We start from the raw sequence: 20,045 nt of genomic DNA, 5'->3' as shown, positions 1-20,045 counted from the left end.
CGGCTCTGGGCTCAGCAGTGCAGTCTGGGGCTCTGGCCTGGGGCAAGCTCATGTGGTTGGGGTTGATGACAGTCCCTTGCAATTCCCTGTCCCCAGGAGCCTTCTGGGGGCTGCCCCTCTGCAACTCTAAGCACAGGTCTGTGGCCTGGTTCCGAGAGGCCCCTGCCCTGGGAATGAGCACTGTCACCTTCCCTGTCACCTCCGTGGCAGCACAGCAGCTGTCAGCAATCAGGAGTGGATTCCCTGGGTCACCCCTCGCGGTGGGGGAAGGTGGGGCAGCGAAGCGCCAGCCCAGAGTGTGAGAGCACCCGTGTGCCTATGGGGTGACAGTACGGGGGAGAGGGCAGCGGGACCTGGAACCTCCGAGATCCGGGAGCCTCCGGGCGGCGCTGGCAGGGCGGCGAGGGCCGCGTCCCTGCGCTGCCCACAACGGCCACACGGTGGCGACGTGCGGCCGCGCATCGCCAGCCCTGCGGGGCGGGACTGAGGGAATGGAGCGGGAATGAGGGAATGGAGCGGGACAGAGGGGATGGAGCGGGAATGAGGGAATGGAGCGGGAATGAAGGAATGGAGCGGGACAGAGGGAATGACCCAAGGCAACAAGAATGACCCGGAGCAGTGGGAATGACCTCCTGGCACAGGCTGGCTGCGCCTGAGCCGGTTCCCATGCCCATATCCACGCCTGTGCCAGCCCTGCCCACCTCCCTCTTCCCCCACCACCCCTCCCCAGCAGGACCTTCCCAGTGCCCACACCAAGCAGCGGGCAGTGGGTGTCCACAGGATGAGGGCACAGCAGGGATGCCCTGCAGGCCCCTCACCCCAACTCCTCCCACTACCCCCTTTCTCTATCACACCCCTGCAGGGAGAGCAGCCACAGAAACACGCACTGTGTTTTATTAAGGTGGGTGGGGGTCAGCCAGGGGTGCCACTACTGTGCCCTGCGGGCCATCAGCATCTCCCGGATATTGTCTTCTGCTTCCTTCACGCTCCGCTCCAGGTACGACTTCTTCTGCTGCAAGGCAGAAACCAGAGGTAAGTCAGGATGCCCCCAGCCCTGCCAGCACAAACCTGGGTACCAGGGCCCAAAGCCACCCCCCAGAGCTGTGGGTGCTGGCTGGGGCACCCTCCACACTGCAGCTGTCCCATGTGGGGACAGCAGTTACTCACTCCCAGAGGCACAGACACAGGGCAATGTCTACACAGACTGAATTTTGTTCCCCCCTGAAACCTCAGAGCTGCAAAAAGTGGGAGCCATGAACCTCAGCAAGGAAGGAAATCAAATCAGATCCTGTAACTCTTGGAGCCTAGAGAGGGACTGACATGCTAAGCTTCCTTATGGAGACACAGCAAAACCCTCTCCTTGGGCACAAAAGGTTCTTTTTCCCAGCTGGGCCATTTTCTAACCCTATATCCTCCTTTCTATCAGCAATTCCCTGGCATCATCACCAAGTACGTGTTTCCTTAATCATCTCTAATTAGGCTGGGCTTGGCAGGGAAGCAGCCTCAAGCCGTGCATCCCCAGATAGGAATTCAGTGTGCAGCGTTTTTCCTGCTACTCTGGGTGCTCCTCTGTGGCTGGAAAATCAGCACTTGGCTCTTTTGACTATTTTCTCTGGGTTTCCAAACAACAGACACAACAGTCTCCTCTGGCGTTGCTGTGAGCACAGGCTCCCTTGCTGCCCATGTAAAGCCCTGCCCTGGGCCATGCCAGCTCCCAGTAAGCACTGGCAGAACTGGCAGTAATTCCAGGAGTCCAGGCCTCCACCCAGAGCATCCTGCCAGAGGCTCTGCCAGTCTCCAGTGCCAGAAGCTCAGTACAGCAGCAGTGCCCCCAAAGCCCACCCAAACCAAGGACAGGTGAAGGGCAAGAACTGCAGTGCTGCCCTGAGAGCCTCACCCTGACTTCTGTGAGCCCATGGGACTTGTAATGCTGAAAATCCCTTAGCCCGTGGAGCAGTCCCGCTGCCAGCACTGTCCCTCTGTCCCCCTGCTGTGGCACAGCTGCACACTCAGCTGGAATGGCCCTGCCATGAGGCCATCTCTCCCAGCCCTCCTCTAAAGGCTGAAGGGTTTGTATCTAAATCCTAAAGGATCCTAAATCCTAAAGCCTAAAGGCTGCTCCTGACAGCCAGGGCTGGGGTTATGGCCCAGGGTTCCTTGTCTCTCTCCCTGGTCCCAGGCACGTGGGGTCTCTTTCGCTTACAGGAACTGCTTTTGAGGAAACCACAGGGAGAAGAGCAGCCACAGGTTCCCACTGCCAGTGACTCAGTGACACACAAGCAGGACTCTGCCACCGCCACGCTGTCCCCACGCTGCCCGCACAGACGTCGAGGGATTTCACACACAGGGAACTGAGTCTGAGGGCAGCAAGAGGACACAGGCCCAAAAAACCCTCGTGGCTCAAAGCTTCACCTCGCTCTGCTGACCGGAGGAGGGTGGCAGCAGCAGAGCTACTTCTAGGGGGTCATTTTTTACTAAAGCTTTTTCTTAACTCCATTAAATTAGTGCATGAAATGGTGCTGCCCCCCTGTCCCTGTCTCCTGCTCCCACCAGGCAGGAGGAGACAGCTCCAGAGAGCAGCTCTCCACAGGCACACTGTCCTGCAGGACTCAGAGAGCCCAAGAGAATTTCAGACATTCCATCAGGAAGCCTTGCTGGTGCCCATGATAGCCCACCCCTGCACAGTGACATGCTCTGCCCTCCCTGTGGCAAAGGGCCTGGGTTTAAGGCAATTCCTGCACTTAGGCAGCACCTGCAGTCCCACGTAGGGCAGGATTCAGGGAATTTTTCTTTACTTCAATCACTCTCCTTGGTCACCTAACTTCCAAGGCACAAGAATCTGGGCTGGTCCCAGTACTTTTACTCCCTCCCAGACGTTTCTAGAGTCCCATCTCTGGGCTCCAGGAGCATCCTTCGAGCATCAAGGGGAGCCCTGCACCCACAGCCAGGGGCTGCAAACGCCCTGAGCTGTCCTGCAGCCAGGCAAGGAGCTGGGGCTGGCTCCCACTCCAGCCCATAGCCCAGATCACAGACAGGCGCCACATTTTCCGAGACACGTGGCAGAAGCGAGGTGTTTGTTCCCCAGGAAGGGGGAACTGCAGCCCGGGCTCTGCTTCGGTCATCACCAGAGCAGGAGCAGGAGGCTGCTGCAAACCCCTCCTCACTGCCATTACCGGGGTCTAGACAGGAAACTCCGTCTCTCCCAGGGAGCAGCGCTGAGCGAGCGGCTGACACACGCTCTGCCTACTCACACCAGAGCCCGAGACACGACAGCACAGCTCTGAAGTCATGCTGGAGGCTGTTCCAGTCCAGCCAGACCTGCCAGGCTGGTGGTATCTGTTCCCTGAACACCACCCTGCATCCCCAACCCCACCTCCAGCTTCCAGCTCACAGCTTGCATTTGCACCGCAGCCCGAGTTAACCCTATGTCCTCTGAGCCCTGGTTTGGGCCAGCCTGTGGCTGCTGTGCATCAGCTGATGCATTCCCCTGGGAAAATGTGTCTGCTGCTCCAGGAGATCATCCTCTGCTACCTGTGCCATGGCAAATGCCGCCTGTGGGAATTCCCAGGGCAACGTCAAAACTGCACTGCTGGTTTTGGTCCCTTGTGAAACCAAAGGTGGCTGCTGCTCTCTGAAGCCTCTGGTTTCACTCCTACAGCTGTAGCCCCAGTGCTCACCAGTCAGGAGCCCAAGGGGACATGGCAGCAGTCTAAGGGGCCATAGCAGCAGCCCAAGGGCAAATAGCAGCACGCTGGCCCTTGCACCACTGGCTTTGGCGGCTGCACGACCTGTGAGCTGCTGACCCACATCTCCTACTCACTCCCCACACCAGTGTCCTACACTGCCCCCACCCTCCCCCAGCTCCTGTGGGCCCCTGGACAGGTAAGGTGGGTGCCCAAACCAGCCCCAGCTCCCACTGCCTGAGCCACAGAGCTCCAGGGAAGAACAGAGAAAGGAGAGAGGCTTTGAGAAGGCAGCAGGGGGAAGTTGCCACATGTCACTGAGCTCCCAGAAAAGCCCCAGCTTCCGGCTGACAAGCAGGGCCTGGCTCCAGAGGAGGCTGGGCAGTGACCCTGGTGTGCTGCTGTCCCTCTGCAGTCTTGCCAGGAGTGTGGCAAGGCAGTGACAAGGAAACCCGGAGGGCACGACAGGAAGCAGCTGGTGTGTCAGCCAAGGGCTCCAACTGCAGCAAGGGGCCGGTTCCTCCTCCTGGTTCACAACTCCCACAGCCACTTGCTAGAGAATTATTCTACAAAACTCTCTTGTGTTTACTGAAACTTATTTCAGAGGAGCAGCCTCTGACCAACGCTGACAGGCCCTGGCAGCCCCCCCGCTGCCAGAGAAAGGCCAGTGCGTTCCCATGACCCAGCACAGCTCACTCACACAGGGAGGGATGACCCACGGCTGCAGGTCCTGTCAGCACTGGAGAATCTTCTCCCCCACAGAGCAAGGAAGGGGAGCTGGAGGCTGCATGGGAGAGAGTGCGTGGGGACAGAGCAGGATTTGCAGCTGCAGGTTTCCAGGTGGACAGCACGCTTCCAAAACTGAGCCAGCTGACCTGATCCAGCCCAGGACATGCTCTTGTATCCTCATTTCTTCCTGCCACAGGCCACCCACCAGTTCTCATCCATTCTCTCCTCTATGGTGACAGCCCTCTGATCCCCCTTCTGCCCCACACAGAAAGAGCTCTGCCACCTGCACTGGGACACGAGACCAACACATGGCCACTGCCCCAGCCCAGCGAGGTCGGGGCCACCTGCAGAGCACTGACAGGGTGCAAACCCACAGAGGATGGCCCCAAAAGCCAGTGCAGCCAATGCATCCCAGCCTGGTTTCCCAATTCCTTTAAGCTAATACCACTCCCAACAACACTTGCTTCCCCAGGCAGGAAGGACTGCAGCACTTGGGAATAAGACAAACCACAACCCTGATGATCTGTCTCAAAACTAGCCTCAAAGGAAGTGTTCTCACCTAAATCTGCTTTCTGGAAACAGAACTGCCATACTAATAGCTGTCTGGCACCAGGATGGAGGGCAAGAAGATCCCTCCTTGGGCAGCAGACCAATCCCACCAGCTGGGCCTCCCAGCACATCCTGAGGGCTCAGAAACTGGACCTCTCCTACCCCTGAGTACAGATGTATCACCAACCTGGCCCATATTCTCCTCTGCCAGCTCTCAGGAGCCTTTTCTACCTCCAAGGCTTCCTGCAGCCTTCCTAAAAAAGGTGTGCAGAGCAAAGGGTGTGTGTGGTTCAGTGCAGCTCCATGGACTAAAAACACCATCTCCCACAGCTGGAGGGGCACCCAAAATGGGACTGACCACTCAGGGAGCCCCATGTGACAGGCAATGCACATCCATCCATGAACCCTTCCCAGGAGGAATGGGCTCTCCAGCTGACAGCTCCCCAGACAGAGCTGCAGGGCCTGGCAGGGAAGGCACCACCAGCCCCAGCCCTGCTAGGAGGAGAAGGGAGGGCAGGGCCCTGATATGCCATGGGCCTGGTGGGATGCAATGCCCACTGCCAACACATTCCCAGACACCCGTGGGGGGCTGCAGGCGGTGGCTTTGGGGGTTCCATCAGCCCTGGCTGCCTCTGTGTTTGCTGGTGCAGGAAGTGCAGACTCCTGGAAGCACCAGCTGGGCTGGCCCCAGCCCGGGGCTGTGCAGGCAGCACCACGAGCCAGCCCTCGCTGTGCACGCTCCTGACCAAGGTGTGCTGGCGTGCCCAGCCTGTGCCCTGGCACGGGTGGCTGCAGCCAAACAACATCAGAGGACTCGCCCTGCCACCACCCCGTCCCTCAGCCCTGCCACCACCCCGTCCCTCACTCAGCCCTCCCCTGCCCTTCACTCCCCATCGGAGCAGTGCCTGCTCCCTGACCAGCTCCACGCTGTTTGCTTTTGGCAGCAGCTGTGGAAAGACTAGATTGAATGCAAATACAATTACAGCTCACACCCCAGAGAAGAAAAGGAGCTGTGGTTAACAGAAGTGGCCCGTGGCCTTTTGACACGGCGGGAGTCACCTCCTGCTCCAGCCTCCCACCTCCGCTCCCATTGCATCACGCTGCCGGAGAGCCCGGTGCTCCTCAAGATGACGCACCCGGACCTGGCATTCCTGACAGATTAAAGAGCCAGCATCCACAGATTCCACAGCAAGAGAAAACTATTAATCAGCTTTTCTTGGATGGGCTTTTGATGATCAAGGCACTGTCTTTTCCCCAGCGCTGTGATTCAGACGCCTCTGCCTTCAGGGAGAGCGGCTTGGCCGCTGCCAGCCCTGCGTGTGGCAGGGCCTTGGCTCAAACCAGTGGCTCAGTGGAACAGGGCACAGCACTGTCACCCACTCCAAGAGCCCCAAACTACCCTGTGCTCCCAGAGAGAACAGACACAGCAGCCCTGCCCATCCATGCTGCCATACCCTCCCCCTCACAGGTGAGTTTCCTGTGTCAAGTCATGGTTTATCATTCAACATCGACTTTTGCTCTTCAAATTCCACTCCTCTCACGTCACCTCTGCAAATGAAAGAAAAGTTTCAACCTCTGACCTGCAAACACAGATTTGCTTAAGCCCAAACAAAAATGTTTCCATGGAAATTTTAGGATCTAGCATTGGAACATGCCTATTCATTTCAGCCTGTTCTTTTTTGCCCCATTTTTGTTTTTTTAAAAACATAATAGTGTTTTTCTATGAACTTGTTTTACACCCAACTTGTGAGGACAAAACAAGCTGGCAGGTCCCTTCCCAGAGAATATCTCCCTTCCCATGGCTCTCTGCATGCTTGGCTACCAGCCACCAGATTCTGGCATCCACTCTCCCACTCAGAAGGCTCCGTTGAGGAACGCTGCAGTCTTCAGGCATGATGCAGTGCCTCAAACAGGAGCCCGGAGACAACTCATCCTGTGACACCTCGGCAACCCTGTGGCTAGCCAAGAGCTTCTGTATCCCCCAAAGTTAACTCAAACCATTTTTGGCATTGCCTGAGGGCTCTGTGGGAAAGTGATCAGCAGATCTGGAGTTGGGAGCACATAGTTGACTGGAGAAGGATCTTCCCTGGAGGATGGCAAACTGTGCTGCCCATGCACCGGGGCCAGGCAGCAGCAGCCCGAGCTGCCCTCACTCTTGGGGCCACCACTGCTGTTCAGGGGTTGGCAGTGCCCAAACTCCCTGTGGAGAGCAGCACTCCAAGCCCTGGCATGCACACCCTGGGGAAGGCAAACATTTTGATCAGACTAAGCTCACGGAAGATGATGTGCTGAAGACACGTGCTCTGTTTACGGGATTTCACTCTGAAGCCCTGAACAGGAAGGAGGTGAACCTGCTGAACAGCACGCAGCTGCTCCTGCTCCAGCAGAAGCTGAAATAGTGGACACCAGCAAGGGGGTGGGGTAGGTCTGCAGGCAGCCCTACACCCTGATGGGTCCACCCAGCACCGGTCCTCACCCAGTTCAACACTGTGGCACATGTACACACTGGGAATTACTACTCTACAGCAACCACCAAATATTTAGATACACTTCAAGACTTTCCAATCAGTTATTGTTGCCTCAGGAAGTTGCCCAGAGTTTGCTCAAGAATGAATGGCCTGGAATAGGAAGGGAGCCCAGCTGGTTTCTGACGACAGCTGCTGACAGAAGGACGATGCCATATACCAAAGAGGAGAAGTGATGATTCAAACCCTGATTTTCCTCATCTCTTCCTTCCACAAGGTAACAGGACCCACAGAACTATCTGGGCTAGAGTGCAGAAGAGAAAACATCAAGCATACAACTACATTTGCCCACTCAAGAGCTTACAAGCACCTGCCTAAAGAACTGCTGGTGCAAATCCACCATCCTTGTGTACTGATCCTACTGCAGCACAACCAGCTGGGCTTCCCCCATCATTACTGAAGCACCTCGAGGAACATGCTCTGAAAAAGCTAAGCTGGAAAAACCCCATTAAGTTCCATTCTTCCTGCCTTCAAGAGAAGAAGGGGCAAGGTAAGGGGCAGAAAGCCAGCCTGGCTTTCTGCCCAACCCCAGCCTCGTGGCAGCAGCACTTCACATGGACCCACTGTCTGAGCCACAGGACAGCGCTTTCAGCAGAGATGGAGACAGCTGCCCTCGGTGAGTGGGAAATGATGGATTATTCCAGTGAACTCCTGCACCCTCGCCTGATGTGAACTACTACAAAAGCAAGTCGATGAGAACCTTTCAGTAGGTGGCAGCAGAAATGTATTATCAACCCAAAGGATTCCTTTAGGGACACCCCTTCTTGGCACAATTCCCCATTCAGAGCAGTTTCCAGGAGTACACTGCTCCAGGTCAGATACTGTGCCCTAACCAGGTTATGACAGCAGAGTCAGGTCAAACAGAGAACTCGGGGAGGGGAAACTCACTCAGATCCTGAAAACCCCCACGGTCTGTTTCGGCGGAAGCGTCCCTCACCAAACTGCCTCTTGCAAAACGTGGTAAGTTCCCTACCCCAGTGCCTCAGTTTCTGTGGTCCTGCAGAGCTGGTGTGGCTCATCTGCATCCCTCCTGGCAGTAGGACTTTTGCAAAACCATACCACACCTTTCAGCTCTTGCAGTCCTGGCCAAGCAAGGCCACTTTAAAAGAAAAATAATTTCCATACATTTCAAAGACAAATCATCAACAAAAAGATGGTGTCAACTCCCACCTAGGCAGCATCACCCACCCCCCCAATTCAGAGAGCCCTGAACTCAGAGCAGCCTCATGCCCAGCACCATGGCATTAGGGACAGAGCAGGGGGTGACCCAGCAGTGGGGACAGCAGGAAGCATGACGGTGAGGGCTGCCCTGCATACCTGGGAGCAAGGTGTGGCTTTGTACAGCTGACTCAGGGCTGGGTCAGGGCTCCAACAGGCAGGAGCACGCTTTCCAAATAATCGTTTCCTGTTCTCCCCAGGCGAGATGGAGGAGGAGATGGAAGCAGGATGGAGGTTTATCAGGCACAGATAATCCCCCTCCCCAGAGCTCCTTGGCACAAAGGCAGCCAGGAGCCACTGCAGAGGCCTGGTGACTAAGGGAAGGACAGCAGTGCTGGGTTTGTGACTAATTATTACTCATGCAAGGAGGAATTTGGAGAGGGACCCGCATTCAGCTCAGCTCGTTGCTTTGGATACTTCTGCAGCCATAAGCACAAAGGAGAGCTTTGACAATGAATCAGACCCTGCTCTAAAATGAAAGACTTATCAACCAGCTTGGTGTTAAAATGATTTCAGTGTAACCATAAAGGCAGCTTAATGCTAATCAGAGGAAACAAGCCATGTTTCAGACTCAGATGAGTAAATGTAGGTTCCTGGATGGACAAAACCATTTAGACACAGCAGCAGAAGTGGGTTTTTATTAATGCATAGTGTGTTTCACTTTCCTCTGAATGACAAAGGAATGTGAGTGGACTGGCAGGAGTTGCTTGAGAAGTTTTCTCTGTTAGGTTGTTGGGGTTTTTTTAATCAAGATTAATCACCCCCCCAAAAAAACCATAAAAATGTTCTGAGATGCCTTTATTTTGAAAGCCTGTCTATAAGTAGTGTAAAGGACTTAAAAGGAAGCAAACAACCCGCACATTAATTATCCTCTTGCTTTTAAAATCTACAATTATCCACCCAAAAATAAAGGTAGGAAGAGTGAAAGCAAAGTCATCAAATTCCAGTTCTTCCTTCATAAAGCCTTTGCCCTCTCAGCTGGTTTGTGTGCTTACTTTGCAGTCTGCAGTACAGAGAAAACTAACAAAGAATTACTAATTAAACAACTGCTTGCAAAAATCTGGGAGTTTGAAAACTTGTTGCAGTGACTGATTGCTCCAAATGAGAGATGCAGCCTTGCCACCGCATACCCACACACATGTGATGATATAAACACACGTCATTGCATTCAAACCAGCATTACCCACAACCATTCTTCACAAAAACCTGGTGAGACATTAGCTTTTATAAGCTATCCCAGGCCTAAGGTGGCAGATGACCCCTCCAGAGAGCTGGGAATCCCCTTTCCCCTTTGAAATGTGAGAATTTCTTTGCCTGTGCCTATAAGATTCCAATGTCGTGTTTTGCAACCAGTGACTTGTGCACTATTTAACACATGACAAGGTTCTTACACAATTTTCAAAGCAGAACATACTGTTATTTGATCTTTATCTAACAAATTTAACACAGGACTAAGAGCCAGCTTTTAAACAGATCCACCTCCTTCCCTGCAGATACTGAGGAACACTTGCTGCCTTTAAAATCTGCCAGGTGCTGGCTGCACACAGCTGATTTCCATCTGTCTGCCATGAAAGGTGACAGTCACACAACAGAGAAACACCCATGAAGTTCAGCTGTAAGAATACAATCCTTTTGCCACCCTCATTTTTGACAAACAAGACAGACCTTGAGGCTTTAAACATTAAAAAGCAAGTGAAGTGAATGATTCCTCACAGCTGTGAAGGCCTGTTCTTCATGTAACCATCAGCAGAGTCAGTTTAGGGAACAGAAAGAATTAGAGCAGCATTAGCTATGCCCCAATTCCTCCAGTATTTACCTTAAATTGTGTGGCCACAGTGCAGTGTCAGAGGGCCTCTCCACAAAGCAGGATTTTGTGCTGGTAGCATTAGCTCTGTGTCCATTACACTCTCAACCTCCTCAGTGGTTTGTCATTTTGAAGCCTATTTTTCTCATTGCTCAGAGTATCTTTCATTTCAAAAATCAGGAATGAGGACACAGATTCTCCTCCCTGTAAGACAGCCAGACCTATAGGGGAAAAAATGAACTTTGGCTACTCCCTTCTTCAAAACAAGGCTCTGATGGAGGGCAGACCACTGGTAACAGCTCTGCCCATGCAGGCTGTGCTCTGCTCTCCCACGGGAGTGCCTGTGGATGCTCCACAGCTGACAGGCAGGCAGCTGGACCACCCATGTCCTCAAAAAGCAAACTAAGCCTGCAGCTTTGCAGCCTGAAACATAGGAGCAACCCTCAGTGAGGGCACAGCCTCAGACATGGGATGACACCAGCCAAGAGAGTCAAGATGAAACACATTTCCCAGGAACGTCACCAAGTCCAAATGTGTGTGTCCAGAAGGACCTGCCCAGACACCCACAGCTGCCTCTGACAGCCAAAGCCACGCAAGATGCTGGGTTTGGCCTGGCCTGGTCCCCACTGAGGGGCTCTGCAGCTCATCTTCATCCTAACATCCATCATTTGTAGAGATCCCATAGCTTCTTCCTAAAATTTCCACACAAGCCCAAATACTAATCCTACATGGTAAACTCACTTCCATACTCCACCTGTCCCCACCTTGGGTGTCCTGCCTCCCTCTACAGCAAGAGGGACTGACCTTGCCTGTGCACACACAGGGAAACAAGGGCAAACTTCAGTGACAACGTGTTTAAACTCCTGCTCCCAGTACGTGCGCACATGCCAGCAATGGAATGAGGGAACAGCACCCTCATCCAAAGTAGAATCTGCTCCAGGCTAATGCACAGAGAGTTATTCTTGAGGCTTCCCCTCTCCAAAGCAAACAGGAGCATTCTTTATTTCCCCCTGGTTAGTTAAAAAGCCCACCACACATTCCTGGGCACTGGCCTACCCCAAGCAAACCATGTGATGAGAACCTCTGCGCCGCCCATAAATCCCTGGAAGAAATTGGTCTAACTTGGGAACAGCCTAACAATTGCTACCTTCTGATGAGCGCTTTGTGGCCTGCAAAGAGCACCGCAAATCTCAAGAGACCTGTTTACACATCGTTAAAGCCACCCACAGAATTGGCCTCCATGCTGAGGGTTTCAGTAAAAAATGAAGGGGAGTTGGAGCACGTTGGAGGCTGGGACCACACCGAGCAGGTCCATCCCAGCCATACCTGCCCCAGGCTCCCGTGCTCCTCCCCAGCCACACCTCACCTGCCAAAATCTTTGCTCCCACAGGGGAAGAAAACATTGCTGTGGCAACTGTCAGAGCCGACTCACTGCAGGGGGGGCACCGCCACGCCGCCTCAGGGCTGCAGCAAAGCCATTTTAAAGCTCCCAGAAAAAGAAGATTAGAGAAATGAAAGCCGCAGCATGAGCAGGACTGTGCTCAGGCAACACCAGGGAAGAAGTCAGTGGTCACCTTAAGGCATTTCAGCGCAGTCACTGTGTAACTTCACCAGCTTTGCAAAGATCACCTGAGGCTTTAAACATGGAGCACAGCAGTGTTTGAGAGCACAGTGTTCCTTCCTCCACCAGGAAGGAGAGCAAAGACATTTTCTGCATGGGATGGGGAAATTGGACATGGTGTTTTAGGGCTCGCATGAAGGATTTCTGAATTAGAAATCAAGCCTTTAGGTACAGCTTTCTTGATTATATTTTCTACTCCAGGCAGCCAGAGAAGAAACCAACCAACCCTTTATCTCGGCAGCAGTAAACTTTCAGTCTCCCACAGGCATGTGAAAGAATTGCCTGGGAAACAAGCACACAGCTATGTTGTGGTCAGAGTTTAAAACCAAAATCCAATTCCCCCAGAAAGCTGCAGGTTGCTTTTGCCCTTTTCCCGAAGGAGCTAAATTCAGTGGCACACAGCAGACGGAGCTGCCCAGCAGAGCCTCCCCCTTATTTGTTATTTTTAGCAATTTAGTCTGACAACGCCTGACAACTAAACAAGCTGAATATAGCAGGAGAGAAGGGGACTATCAGATATTATCAGAGAAAGCACACAGTGATAACCACTTTCTCCACCCCTAATGAAGAATCAATTTTCCATGTCTTTATAACATCATAGAGTTTGTTCTTTTTAAAATGCCACATTTAAAAACAGAATCCATCTAGTGCTACAATGGAAACGGATAACATTTCCTGAAACAAAGCATTGTTCCACGCCTCACATATCATGTTTCCTTAAAAACAAGGGAAGAAAAACATTACTTGGTTTTTCTCCTAATACTGCACAAACATTGCTGAGCTAAAAAGAGTCTGTGCTCATCCCTTTAGAATGCTTTCAAAATAGATTTAACACATACCCCTTGTACCGTGAAACACAACAAGAATTTGATAGTATCAGGACTGGAAAAATCCAATCCTGCTAAGCAGGACGTGTCCCATGCCAGTGGGTGAGGAAGCTGATGGCACCAATCTCTGGAGGTTTGGGCAAGCCCTGTTGGCACAGACTGCCAGCAGCACAGCTACTGTGCCAGCAAGCCTGGGCAGTGTGTTTGGATTCCAAAGGATTAGATACAAGTTGTGAAGTTCAGAAAGCCACACAGGTGCATATGGAGTTGGCAGGCTGAGAACATTGAGGCTGTTCGGCCTGGAGATGAGGAAACATCATAGCACCTTCCAGGACCTGAAGGGGCCTACAAAGAAGCTAGAGAGATACTCTCCATCAGGAACTGGAGTTTCAGGACAAGGAACAATGGGTTCAAACTGAAAGAGAGGAAATTCAGAGGGGAAATTAGAAATTAGAAAGACATTCTTTACTAATTGAGGATGGTGAAGCCCTGGCACAGGTAGCCCAGAAAAGCTGTGGCTATCCCATACCTGGAGAGACCTGGTCTAGTGGAAAGTGTCCCTGCCCATAGCAGAGATCTTTAAAGTCATCCAAACCTTTCCAAGGAAAACCATTCTCTGATTTTATACATACATATATACATACTTAGATATATTCACATCCACACACAGCTTTAACAAGCAGGGTAAAGCTCCCTTTGGTTTTCTTCAGAGCAGAATAACTAACTACATCATCCACACCCAGACCCCTTGGTGCTTTCAGAACATAGCTCCTCTCACCACAACATGTGTGTCCCAGCCAAGCCTTATTTTTCCAGCCCTTCACAAGGACAGGTCTGGCTGTCCTTGCTGCAAGGAAGCCCAAACCAGCAGCATCCCATCAATTTTGTGATGCTGCCTAGAAAAATACAATGCACTGCTTCAACAGTGGAGAAACCCATGAGAGAGAAGCAAGGGAAAGGGAATGACTGCAATCCTGTACTGCAGTGGAGAGTGTCAGAAGGAGAAGACAAAACCCCTCACAGTTTTCAAAATTCACTGGCAGCTGTGAATGTCAGCAAAACCAGCTCACACCTCTGAAGAAAATTAAAGACACATTTTCAGGAACAGGCAGCTGGAGATCTTGCTATGCAGCTGGATGGATTTCCAAAGACCTCAGCAGTGAACCCAGCCCTCCTCTGCAAACTCCTCTGCAAACAGCACCAAGGTAGAGGGGAGAGCATTTCTCAGATTCAGGAATGTATCAAAAAATACACATTTCACAGTAATGTCATCATAGCAAAGCACAATTGCCTCGAGCTCAGCTATGTGAGTAATGAGATCAGCCACACCGTAGGGTACTGGGGGATTACGCTGACCAGCCGGATTCAGCTGTGCCAAGTGAGAAATGTGAGTAAGTCATAAGGTAGTTAACAATGTAAAATATAAACCTAAGCTTTAAAACCCTTCCAGTTTTAATAATGAATGGAGAGATGTTTAACCTTTCTTGGTTTGATATTTATTTTACAACGATGTGGTGGAAGCACAAGGTCACAAAGTTTCACATTCTTTCCTGCTTCGGTCACAACTTGTTTTCAGGACAGCAAAATCCCCTGCTCCTGTGATAAGTGCTCTCTGAGTCGGACCCAGGTATTTCCCCTAAAATCTCAGTTTCCAGCAGTTGTCAGCCTAAGTGCTCGTCCTCTTCCACGGGGAATCCCTGGCCTAAGGAAAACCCTCTTCACAAAACTGCCACAGCCAGCTGGAAGGAGATCAGTTAAAAGATGGACTTGGATGTTTACTTAACACAAACTTTTGAAAGTGTTGGCATTCTGAGCCCTACTACTCATGATTAAAAAGAAAAACCAACCCATGTGGCAACCACCTTTCCACTCAACCACCTTTTGAGACAGTCTCAGTTTTGAGACTATTGCTGGAAACTTCAACTCAATGACCATAACCAGAGATTCAGCAACGAAAAAGAAAAACACATTTATGAAGCAGCCAGTTCTGAGGCTTTGTGTAAGAACAGCAAGGTTATAATTTGTGGGAAATTCCACCCATTCTGCTGAACTCAGTGATCGGGAAGTTCAGGAGGTAAGATAATTCCCCACTAGGAACAGGAAGAAACCCAGATGGCACAGCTGAAGGGCAAAGTAGCCAAGAAGCTGACCACAGCCCGCTGCAGCTGGCAGCAAGGGACCCCAGTTTATAAACAGGCTGCCAGCCACATTCCACCTGCTCCCAAACCCAGAGGTGCTGCCAGCCACATTCCACCTGCTCCCAAACCAGAGGTGCTGCCATGAAGTCCTCCAGGCACAGCTGCAGGGCTGTCTTTGCACAAAGCCACTGGCATTGGGGTGGCTCCAAAGGAGCAAGGATACAACTGTTTTTACCACATAACCACACAAATGACTATGCCCTGCCTGCACACCCCCTTAGACACACAGCCTGTCCACAGTGCACTTGTCTGGCCCGTGCAGAAAGAGTTCTCATGGGCAGAAACACAAATTCCCCTAGGATCTGGCACAGGCAACAACACTCCAGGCAACACAATATCTGGGGATGGGCTTGCTCCACAGCTTCTCAGGCAGGCTGAGTTTTAAGAAGGGATTAAAAAAAATACAGACTCAAGTTCTGCTTTAGTGTAAATAGGAGACGACAGAGACAGAACTGCACAGGTCTGAGTGGGTTTGAACACAGACTTCCTATTCCTGCTTGTCCTTACTTATTTGGTCTCCATTTCACTTTCTCCAAAACAATAACAGATGGGAAAAGCAGCTTGGCACAAACTTGGTCTTTGCTTTCTCTGTCATTCCCAAAGGCCAAGAGACAGGGGGTTGCATTAATGATATTTGAGGAGAATTATAAAAAACCACACACTAACAGCCTTGGAAAAGTACATTTTGCACTTCTTCTCAGAAGAGCTGTAAGCTGCAGACGCAGCCATGAGAAGATAGTCAAGATTCACCAGATAGCCTGGTTGAACACTGCAACTTGCGCAGACGCCGCTTTTTATTTCCTAGATATCCTTCTATGCCTTGAATACTCCAACCAGATAAACACAAGAACACAGAAGTGCTCTGACCACGCTGTCAAAACAAAGTTCCATCTCCCCACAGATCTGCTCTTCAACAGTAGCCCCAAGCAGATGCTTAAGGGCAGAGAGTAAGGACAGGGCAGGCTATATGGTACTTCCTCCTCATACTTTCCCACCCTCCAGACATTTTTAGCTCAGGGACTTCCTGAGCAGGATGCCATTTCTACATATTTGGTAATTCTCAATGGATTTCTCTTCCATGAATTTGTGCAATTGTTCTGAGCCAGTGTAACCTCTAAATACCCACAGCACTGGCAAAATTTTACATCACTTATCTGCTGCAAATAACCACACAAACATCCTTTTGCTTGTTTTAGACCTTGTTCTTACTAATCTCATTTGAATGCCTCGCTCCCAATTTTCATACCAGGGCACAGAGGCAACAATCAATCCCTACCGGTTTGTAGATCTAGGAAAGGAACCAAGTGCCTTGAGTTACTTGTAGGTTACTTGTAACAGCTCTCTGTTACAATCCTTCAGCATGAAAAGTGCCAGATAAAAACAAGAGATGTAACAAAGAGCATCTTGTAGACCTTTAATGGTTTACTTTCATCATCACTTGCCAAAAACTTACCTCTAACTCCTTAATTTTCTCTTCAGCTATTCTCTGTTTTTCTAAGAGCTGATTGTGAATCACTCCTTTAGGCTGAAGAATAAACCTACAAGTGAAAAAGAAGAGACAGAAAAAGTTGGGTGCTTTTTACATCAGTGTTCACTAGCTGTGCACCAAGTCAAACGAGAGCCACCCCTGCTAGTGTTCATCCTCCCTCCCATGTTCTGGACAGAGACAGGAGAAATTGCTCTGACAGCTCCTAGAGCCCCCCAGGTTGGCCCCAAAGGCTCACCAGCCTCACCCATGCTCTGGGAGGATGAACATGGACACACAGAGATCCCCCTCTATCATTCAGTGTCCTTGAATGATCTGGAAGCAGTTCTGGCACACAGCCAGCAAGGGGAGTCTGTCAGCACCTCCCCTTCACAGGGACTTAAATCAGTTGATGGCACAGAGTCAAGGAAGACTCTTGACAGGTAAGAGCTGTTTATTAGTGCTCACAAGGTAAACAAACCCACACAATAAACCCAAAACTTTCCACAGGGAAAGGCTGAGGGACTGGGGTTGTACAACCTGGAGAAGAGCAGGCTCTAGGGAGACATTACTGCAGCTTTTCAATGTATAAAAAGGGCTGACATGAAAGACAGAGAGAGGCTTTTTACCAGGGTCTGTCATGCCAGGCAATGGTTTTAAACTGCAACAGGCCAGGTTAGACTGGACATTGAGGAGAAATGTTTTAGACTGAGGATGGTGAGGTGCTGGCAAAGACTGCCCAGAGAAGCTGTGGCTGCCCCTTCCCTGGAAGTGTCCAAGGTCAGGTTGGACACAGTTTGGAACAACTTGGGATAGTGGAAGGTGTCCCATGGCAAGGGGTGGGACTGGATGGTCTGTGAAGAACCTCTCCAACCCACCCTTCTGTGATTTGCCAAAACAGAGACAGAGCTTCCAGCAGAAGCTATGGAACTTTCCCAGCTCCCACTTCTCAAGCTTTCACTTTAATCCAACCCCTCACTGATCTCCAAATTTCTACACTTTCACCAGCCAAAGGGTTTTTCTGTGAGGTGGGAAGTGGCTACTTTTAACTGAAGTTGTGGCCACTGGTTTCCACTTGTTCTGTTTTCAATTGCCAAAAGGATTTGAAAGATGTTTCTATAACATCTGAGTCCTGCTTGCCAACAAGCAGAAAGGTGCCTCAGAGAAGCCTCTGAAGGAGCATCAACATTCAAAGTAGGTCTCCAGCACGTGGCACTGGCATCCCACAAAGAGGTAAAGGACAGCTAAGTTCAAATAAATTTTAGGAACCCTTCATGGTTGTTTTTCATCCTTCCAGACATAAAGAATGTACAAGCTGCAGATTCACCCCCTTCCTTACTTAGAAAGTCCCCCAGGGGATTTAGAAGGAGCCTCCATGGGTCATACCAACGAGGTCAAGGTCTCCTCTAGCACCAACTAGGGTCAATGTCATCCTGCCAGGTGACAACAGCTCATGCTCCAACAGTTAAAATGAGCAGCTTTAGACAGGGCAGAATCAGAGTGCATTCCCCGTCTGCTACAGAAAAACCTGAAATCAGTTTGCAGAGTCATCTCCCACAACAAATGACATTATTGAAGTGTTTGCTCAGTGCCTGGTAAACACAAACACGGATCTGCCACTTGGCTGGGAACCCAGTGCCCTCTGCATCAGTAACCCAGCCAAAAGGAAAAGTACCTGCCACACACATTCCTGAAATGCATGGGAGGAAAACCGTGGATAATTATAATAGGTTTCCAATTAAAACTCTCTTTGGGGTTGCTATTAACTGAACACAGAAGCGCCTCCTCCTCCTCCCACTTCTTCCCCGTTCTGCTTCACCTCCTCTTCTCCACAGGAACTTCCGCTACATCTTTTATGTTGCAATTTTGTCAAATCTCTCTCATTTTTTCCCCTCTTGGCTCATGCTTATTGCTGGCATCATCTTTGCTCTCTGTCTACTCCTGTTCTTGCCAACACAGCTCACTAAGACTCTCTTTGTCCCCTCAATCCCCCCTTCCTCAGTCAGACTCTCTTTGTCCCCTCAATCCCCCCTTCCCAATGGGAGGTGTCCCCACCATTCACCTCCACACAGTGGTGATGGTTTGGGGTCTGGCATACAACAGACTGCTGAAATAACAACACAGGTGATTTGTGAAAATCAAGTTCAAGACCATCCTTCTAGGAAAGAAGTTATTTTCATTGCTGTTAGATACAGAGCCTGGATCAAGCCAGAGAAGAGGCACTTTCCAGGACCACCAGCAAACACACCATTCTGATGCTCTTACCTCAAGCATATGACACCAGAATAAAAACCATCAGCCTTCACACACACCCCCTGTAAACTCAAATTTTGCCTTGCTTCTGCAGTAGCTGCCATTAGTGAATACCAAAGCTGCAAGATGCCTTCTGTACACAAAGCCATGAGTCCCTTCCCACGTCACTGCTTCCCTGAGCCTGCCTGTGTATGTGAACGTTTCCTGAATTATTTCCTTTTTTTGTGGAGGCAGCAAAGAAGAATACAATCCCTTCTCATTTGCTTCCCCAAATTGTACAGGAAGATTGATCATTTTGGTTTCCCTGACGTCCCTGGTCTAAAAAACAAAGTTCAACAGCAACACAGCTTGAGCAATTTTCCCCATGCTGCAGCTGGGAATGTCCCTGCTGGGTGACAGGCACTGGGCGATCCCGGCTGGCTCACAACTGCTACAGGCACCAAAACCTCCAACAAACAACTGCCTGACTTCACTTTTATTCTGCAAATGTCAACAGCAGTCATCAGGGAAAATATCCTCCTTCCCACCCTCCTGCAATGCTCTGGCAGACATGCGACAGCAAATTAAAACTGGATGGCTGAAATTAGCACTGACGAGACTTATGCAGGCAGCTGGGCACAAATACAACCACCCTGATTTTGCCTGCTATAAAACAGTGGGATGGAACCTGGGTCTGCTCACACACTTGCTCAGAAGCAGGCCAGATGTCCCTGACCTGGGCAGCAGCATCCTGCAGGTCTTCACCAGTGCTGCTTAAAGCCACCCAGTTGGGTTCCCTGATGCAGGACCACAGAGCTCGGCCTCAAGAGCACAGGTGCCACCGTGGAAGATGCCAAAGCTCTTTGAAAGCTGAACTGTAAATCCACACCCACAGTTAATCCACAGTTAACTGTTCAAATCTGTGCTTCACTTTCCAACACAAGCAGGACTCAAAAATGCATCAGTTTTTTAGAGTCTAGTTTGGGATACACACATTATGGAGATCTTGGCCAAAGGTTTTACCTAAGGAAATAATGTGGTTTATGGCAGCACTTGGAAAAATCAGAAGTTTGTTCTGCTCATTAGGTAAGAAGTGCTGCAGGGCACTTGTAATAAACCAGAATTTAAATTTAATCTAGATTTCATTTTTCCAATTACCCTAAGTAATACATCATTGATGATTTTTAGGTTTTT

At 50.7% G+C, this 20,045-nt stretch overlaps 1 protein-coding gene across 1 annotated transcript in view; it reads right to left on the bottom strand.

The window, feature by feature from the left end:
- Window positions 1–872: 872 nt before the first annotated feature.
- Window positions 873–20,045, bottom strand: part of PFDN1 (prefoldin subunit 1) — a 31,272-nt gene continuing 12,099 nt past the window's right edge. The window contains exons 3-4 of the mRNA XM_084215958.1: window positions 16,608–16,692; window positions 873–1,012 (exon numbers count right to left, since the gene is read on the bottom strand). Coding sequence (XP_084072084.1) covers window positions 929–1,012; window positions 16,608–16,692 — 169 coding nt within the window. The 3' untranslated portion in view covers window positions 873–928. The remainder of the gene's footprint in view (window positions 1,013–16,607; window positions 16,693–20,045) is intronic.

Source organism: Fringilla coelebs (assembly GCF_963513975.1).
Source record: "Fringilla coelebs genome assembly, chromosome: 15".
NCBI lineage: Eukaryota > Metazoa > Chordata > Aves > Passeriformes > Fringillidae > Fringilla > Fringilla coelebs.
This window is presented reverse-complemented; position numbering and strand designations above follow the sequence as displayed.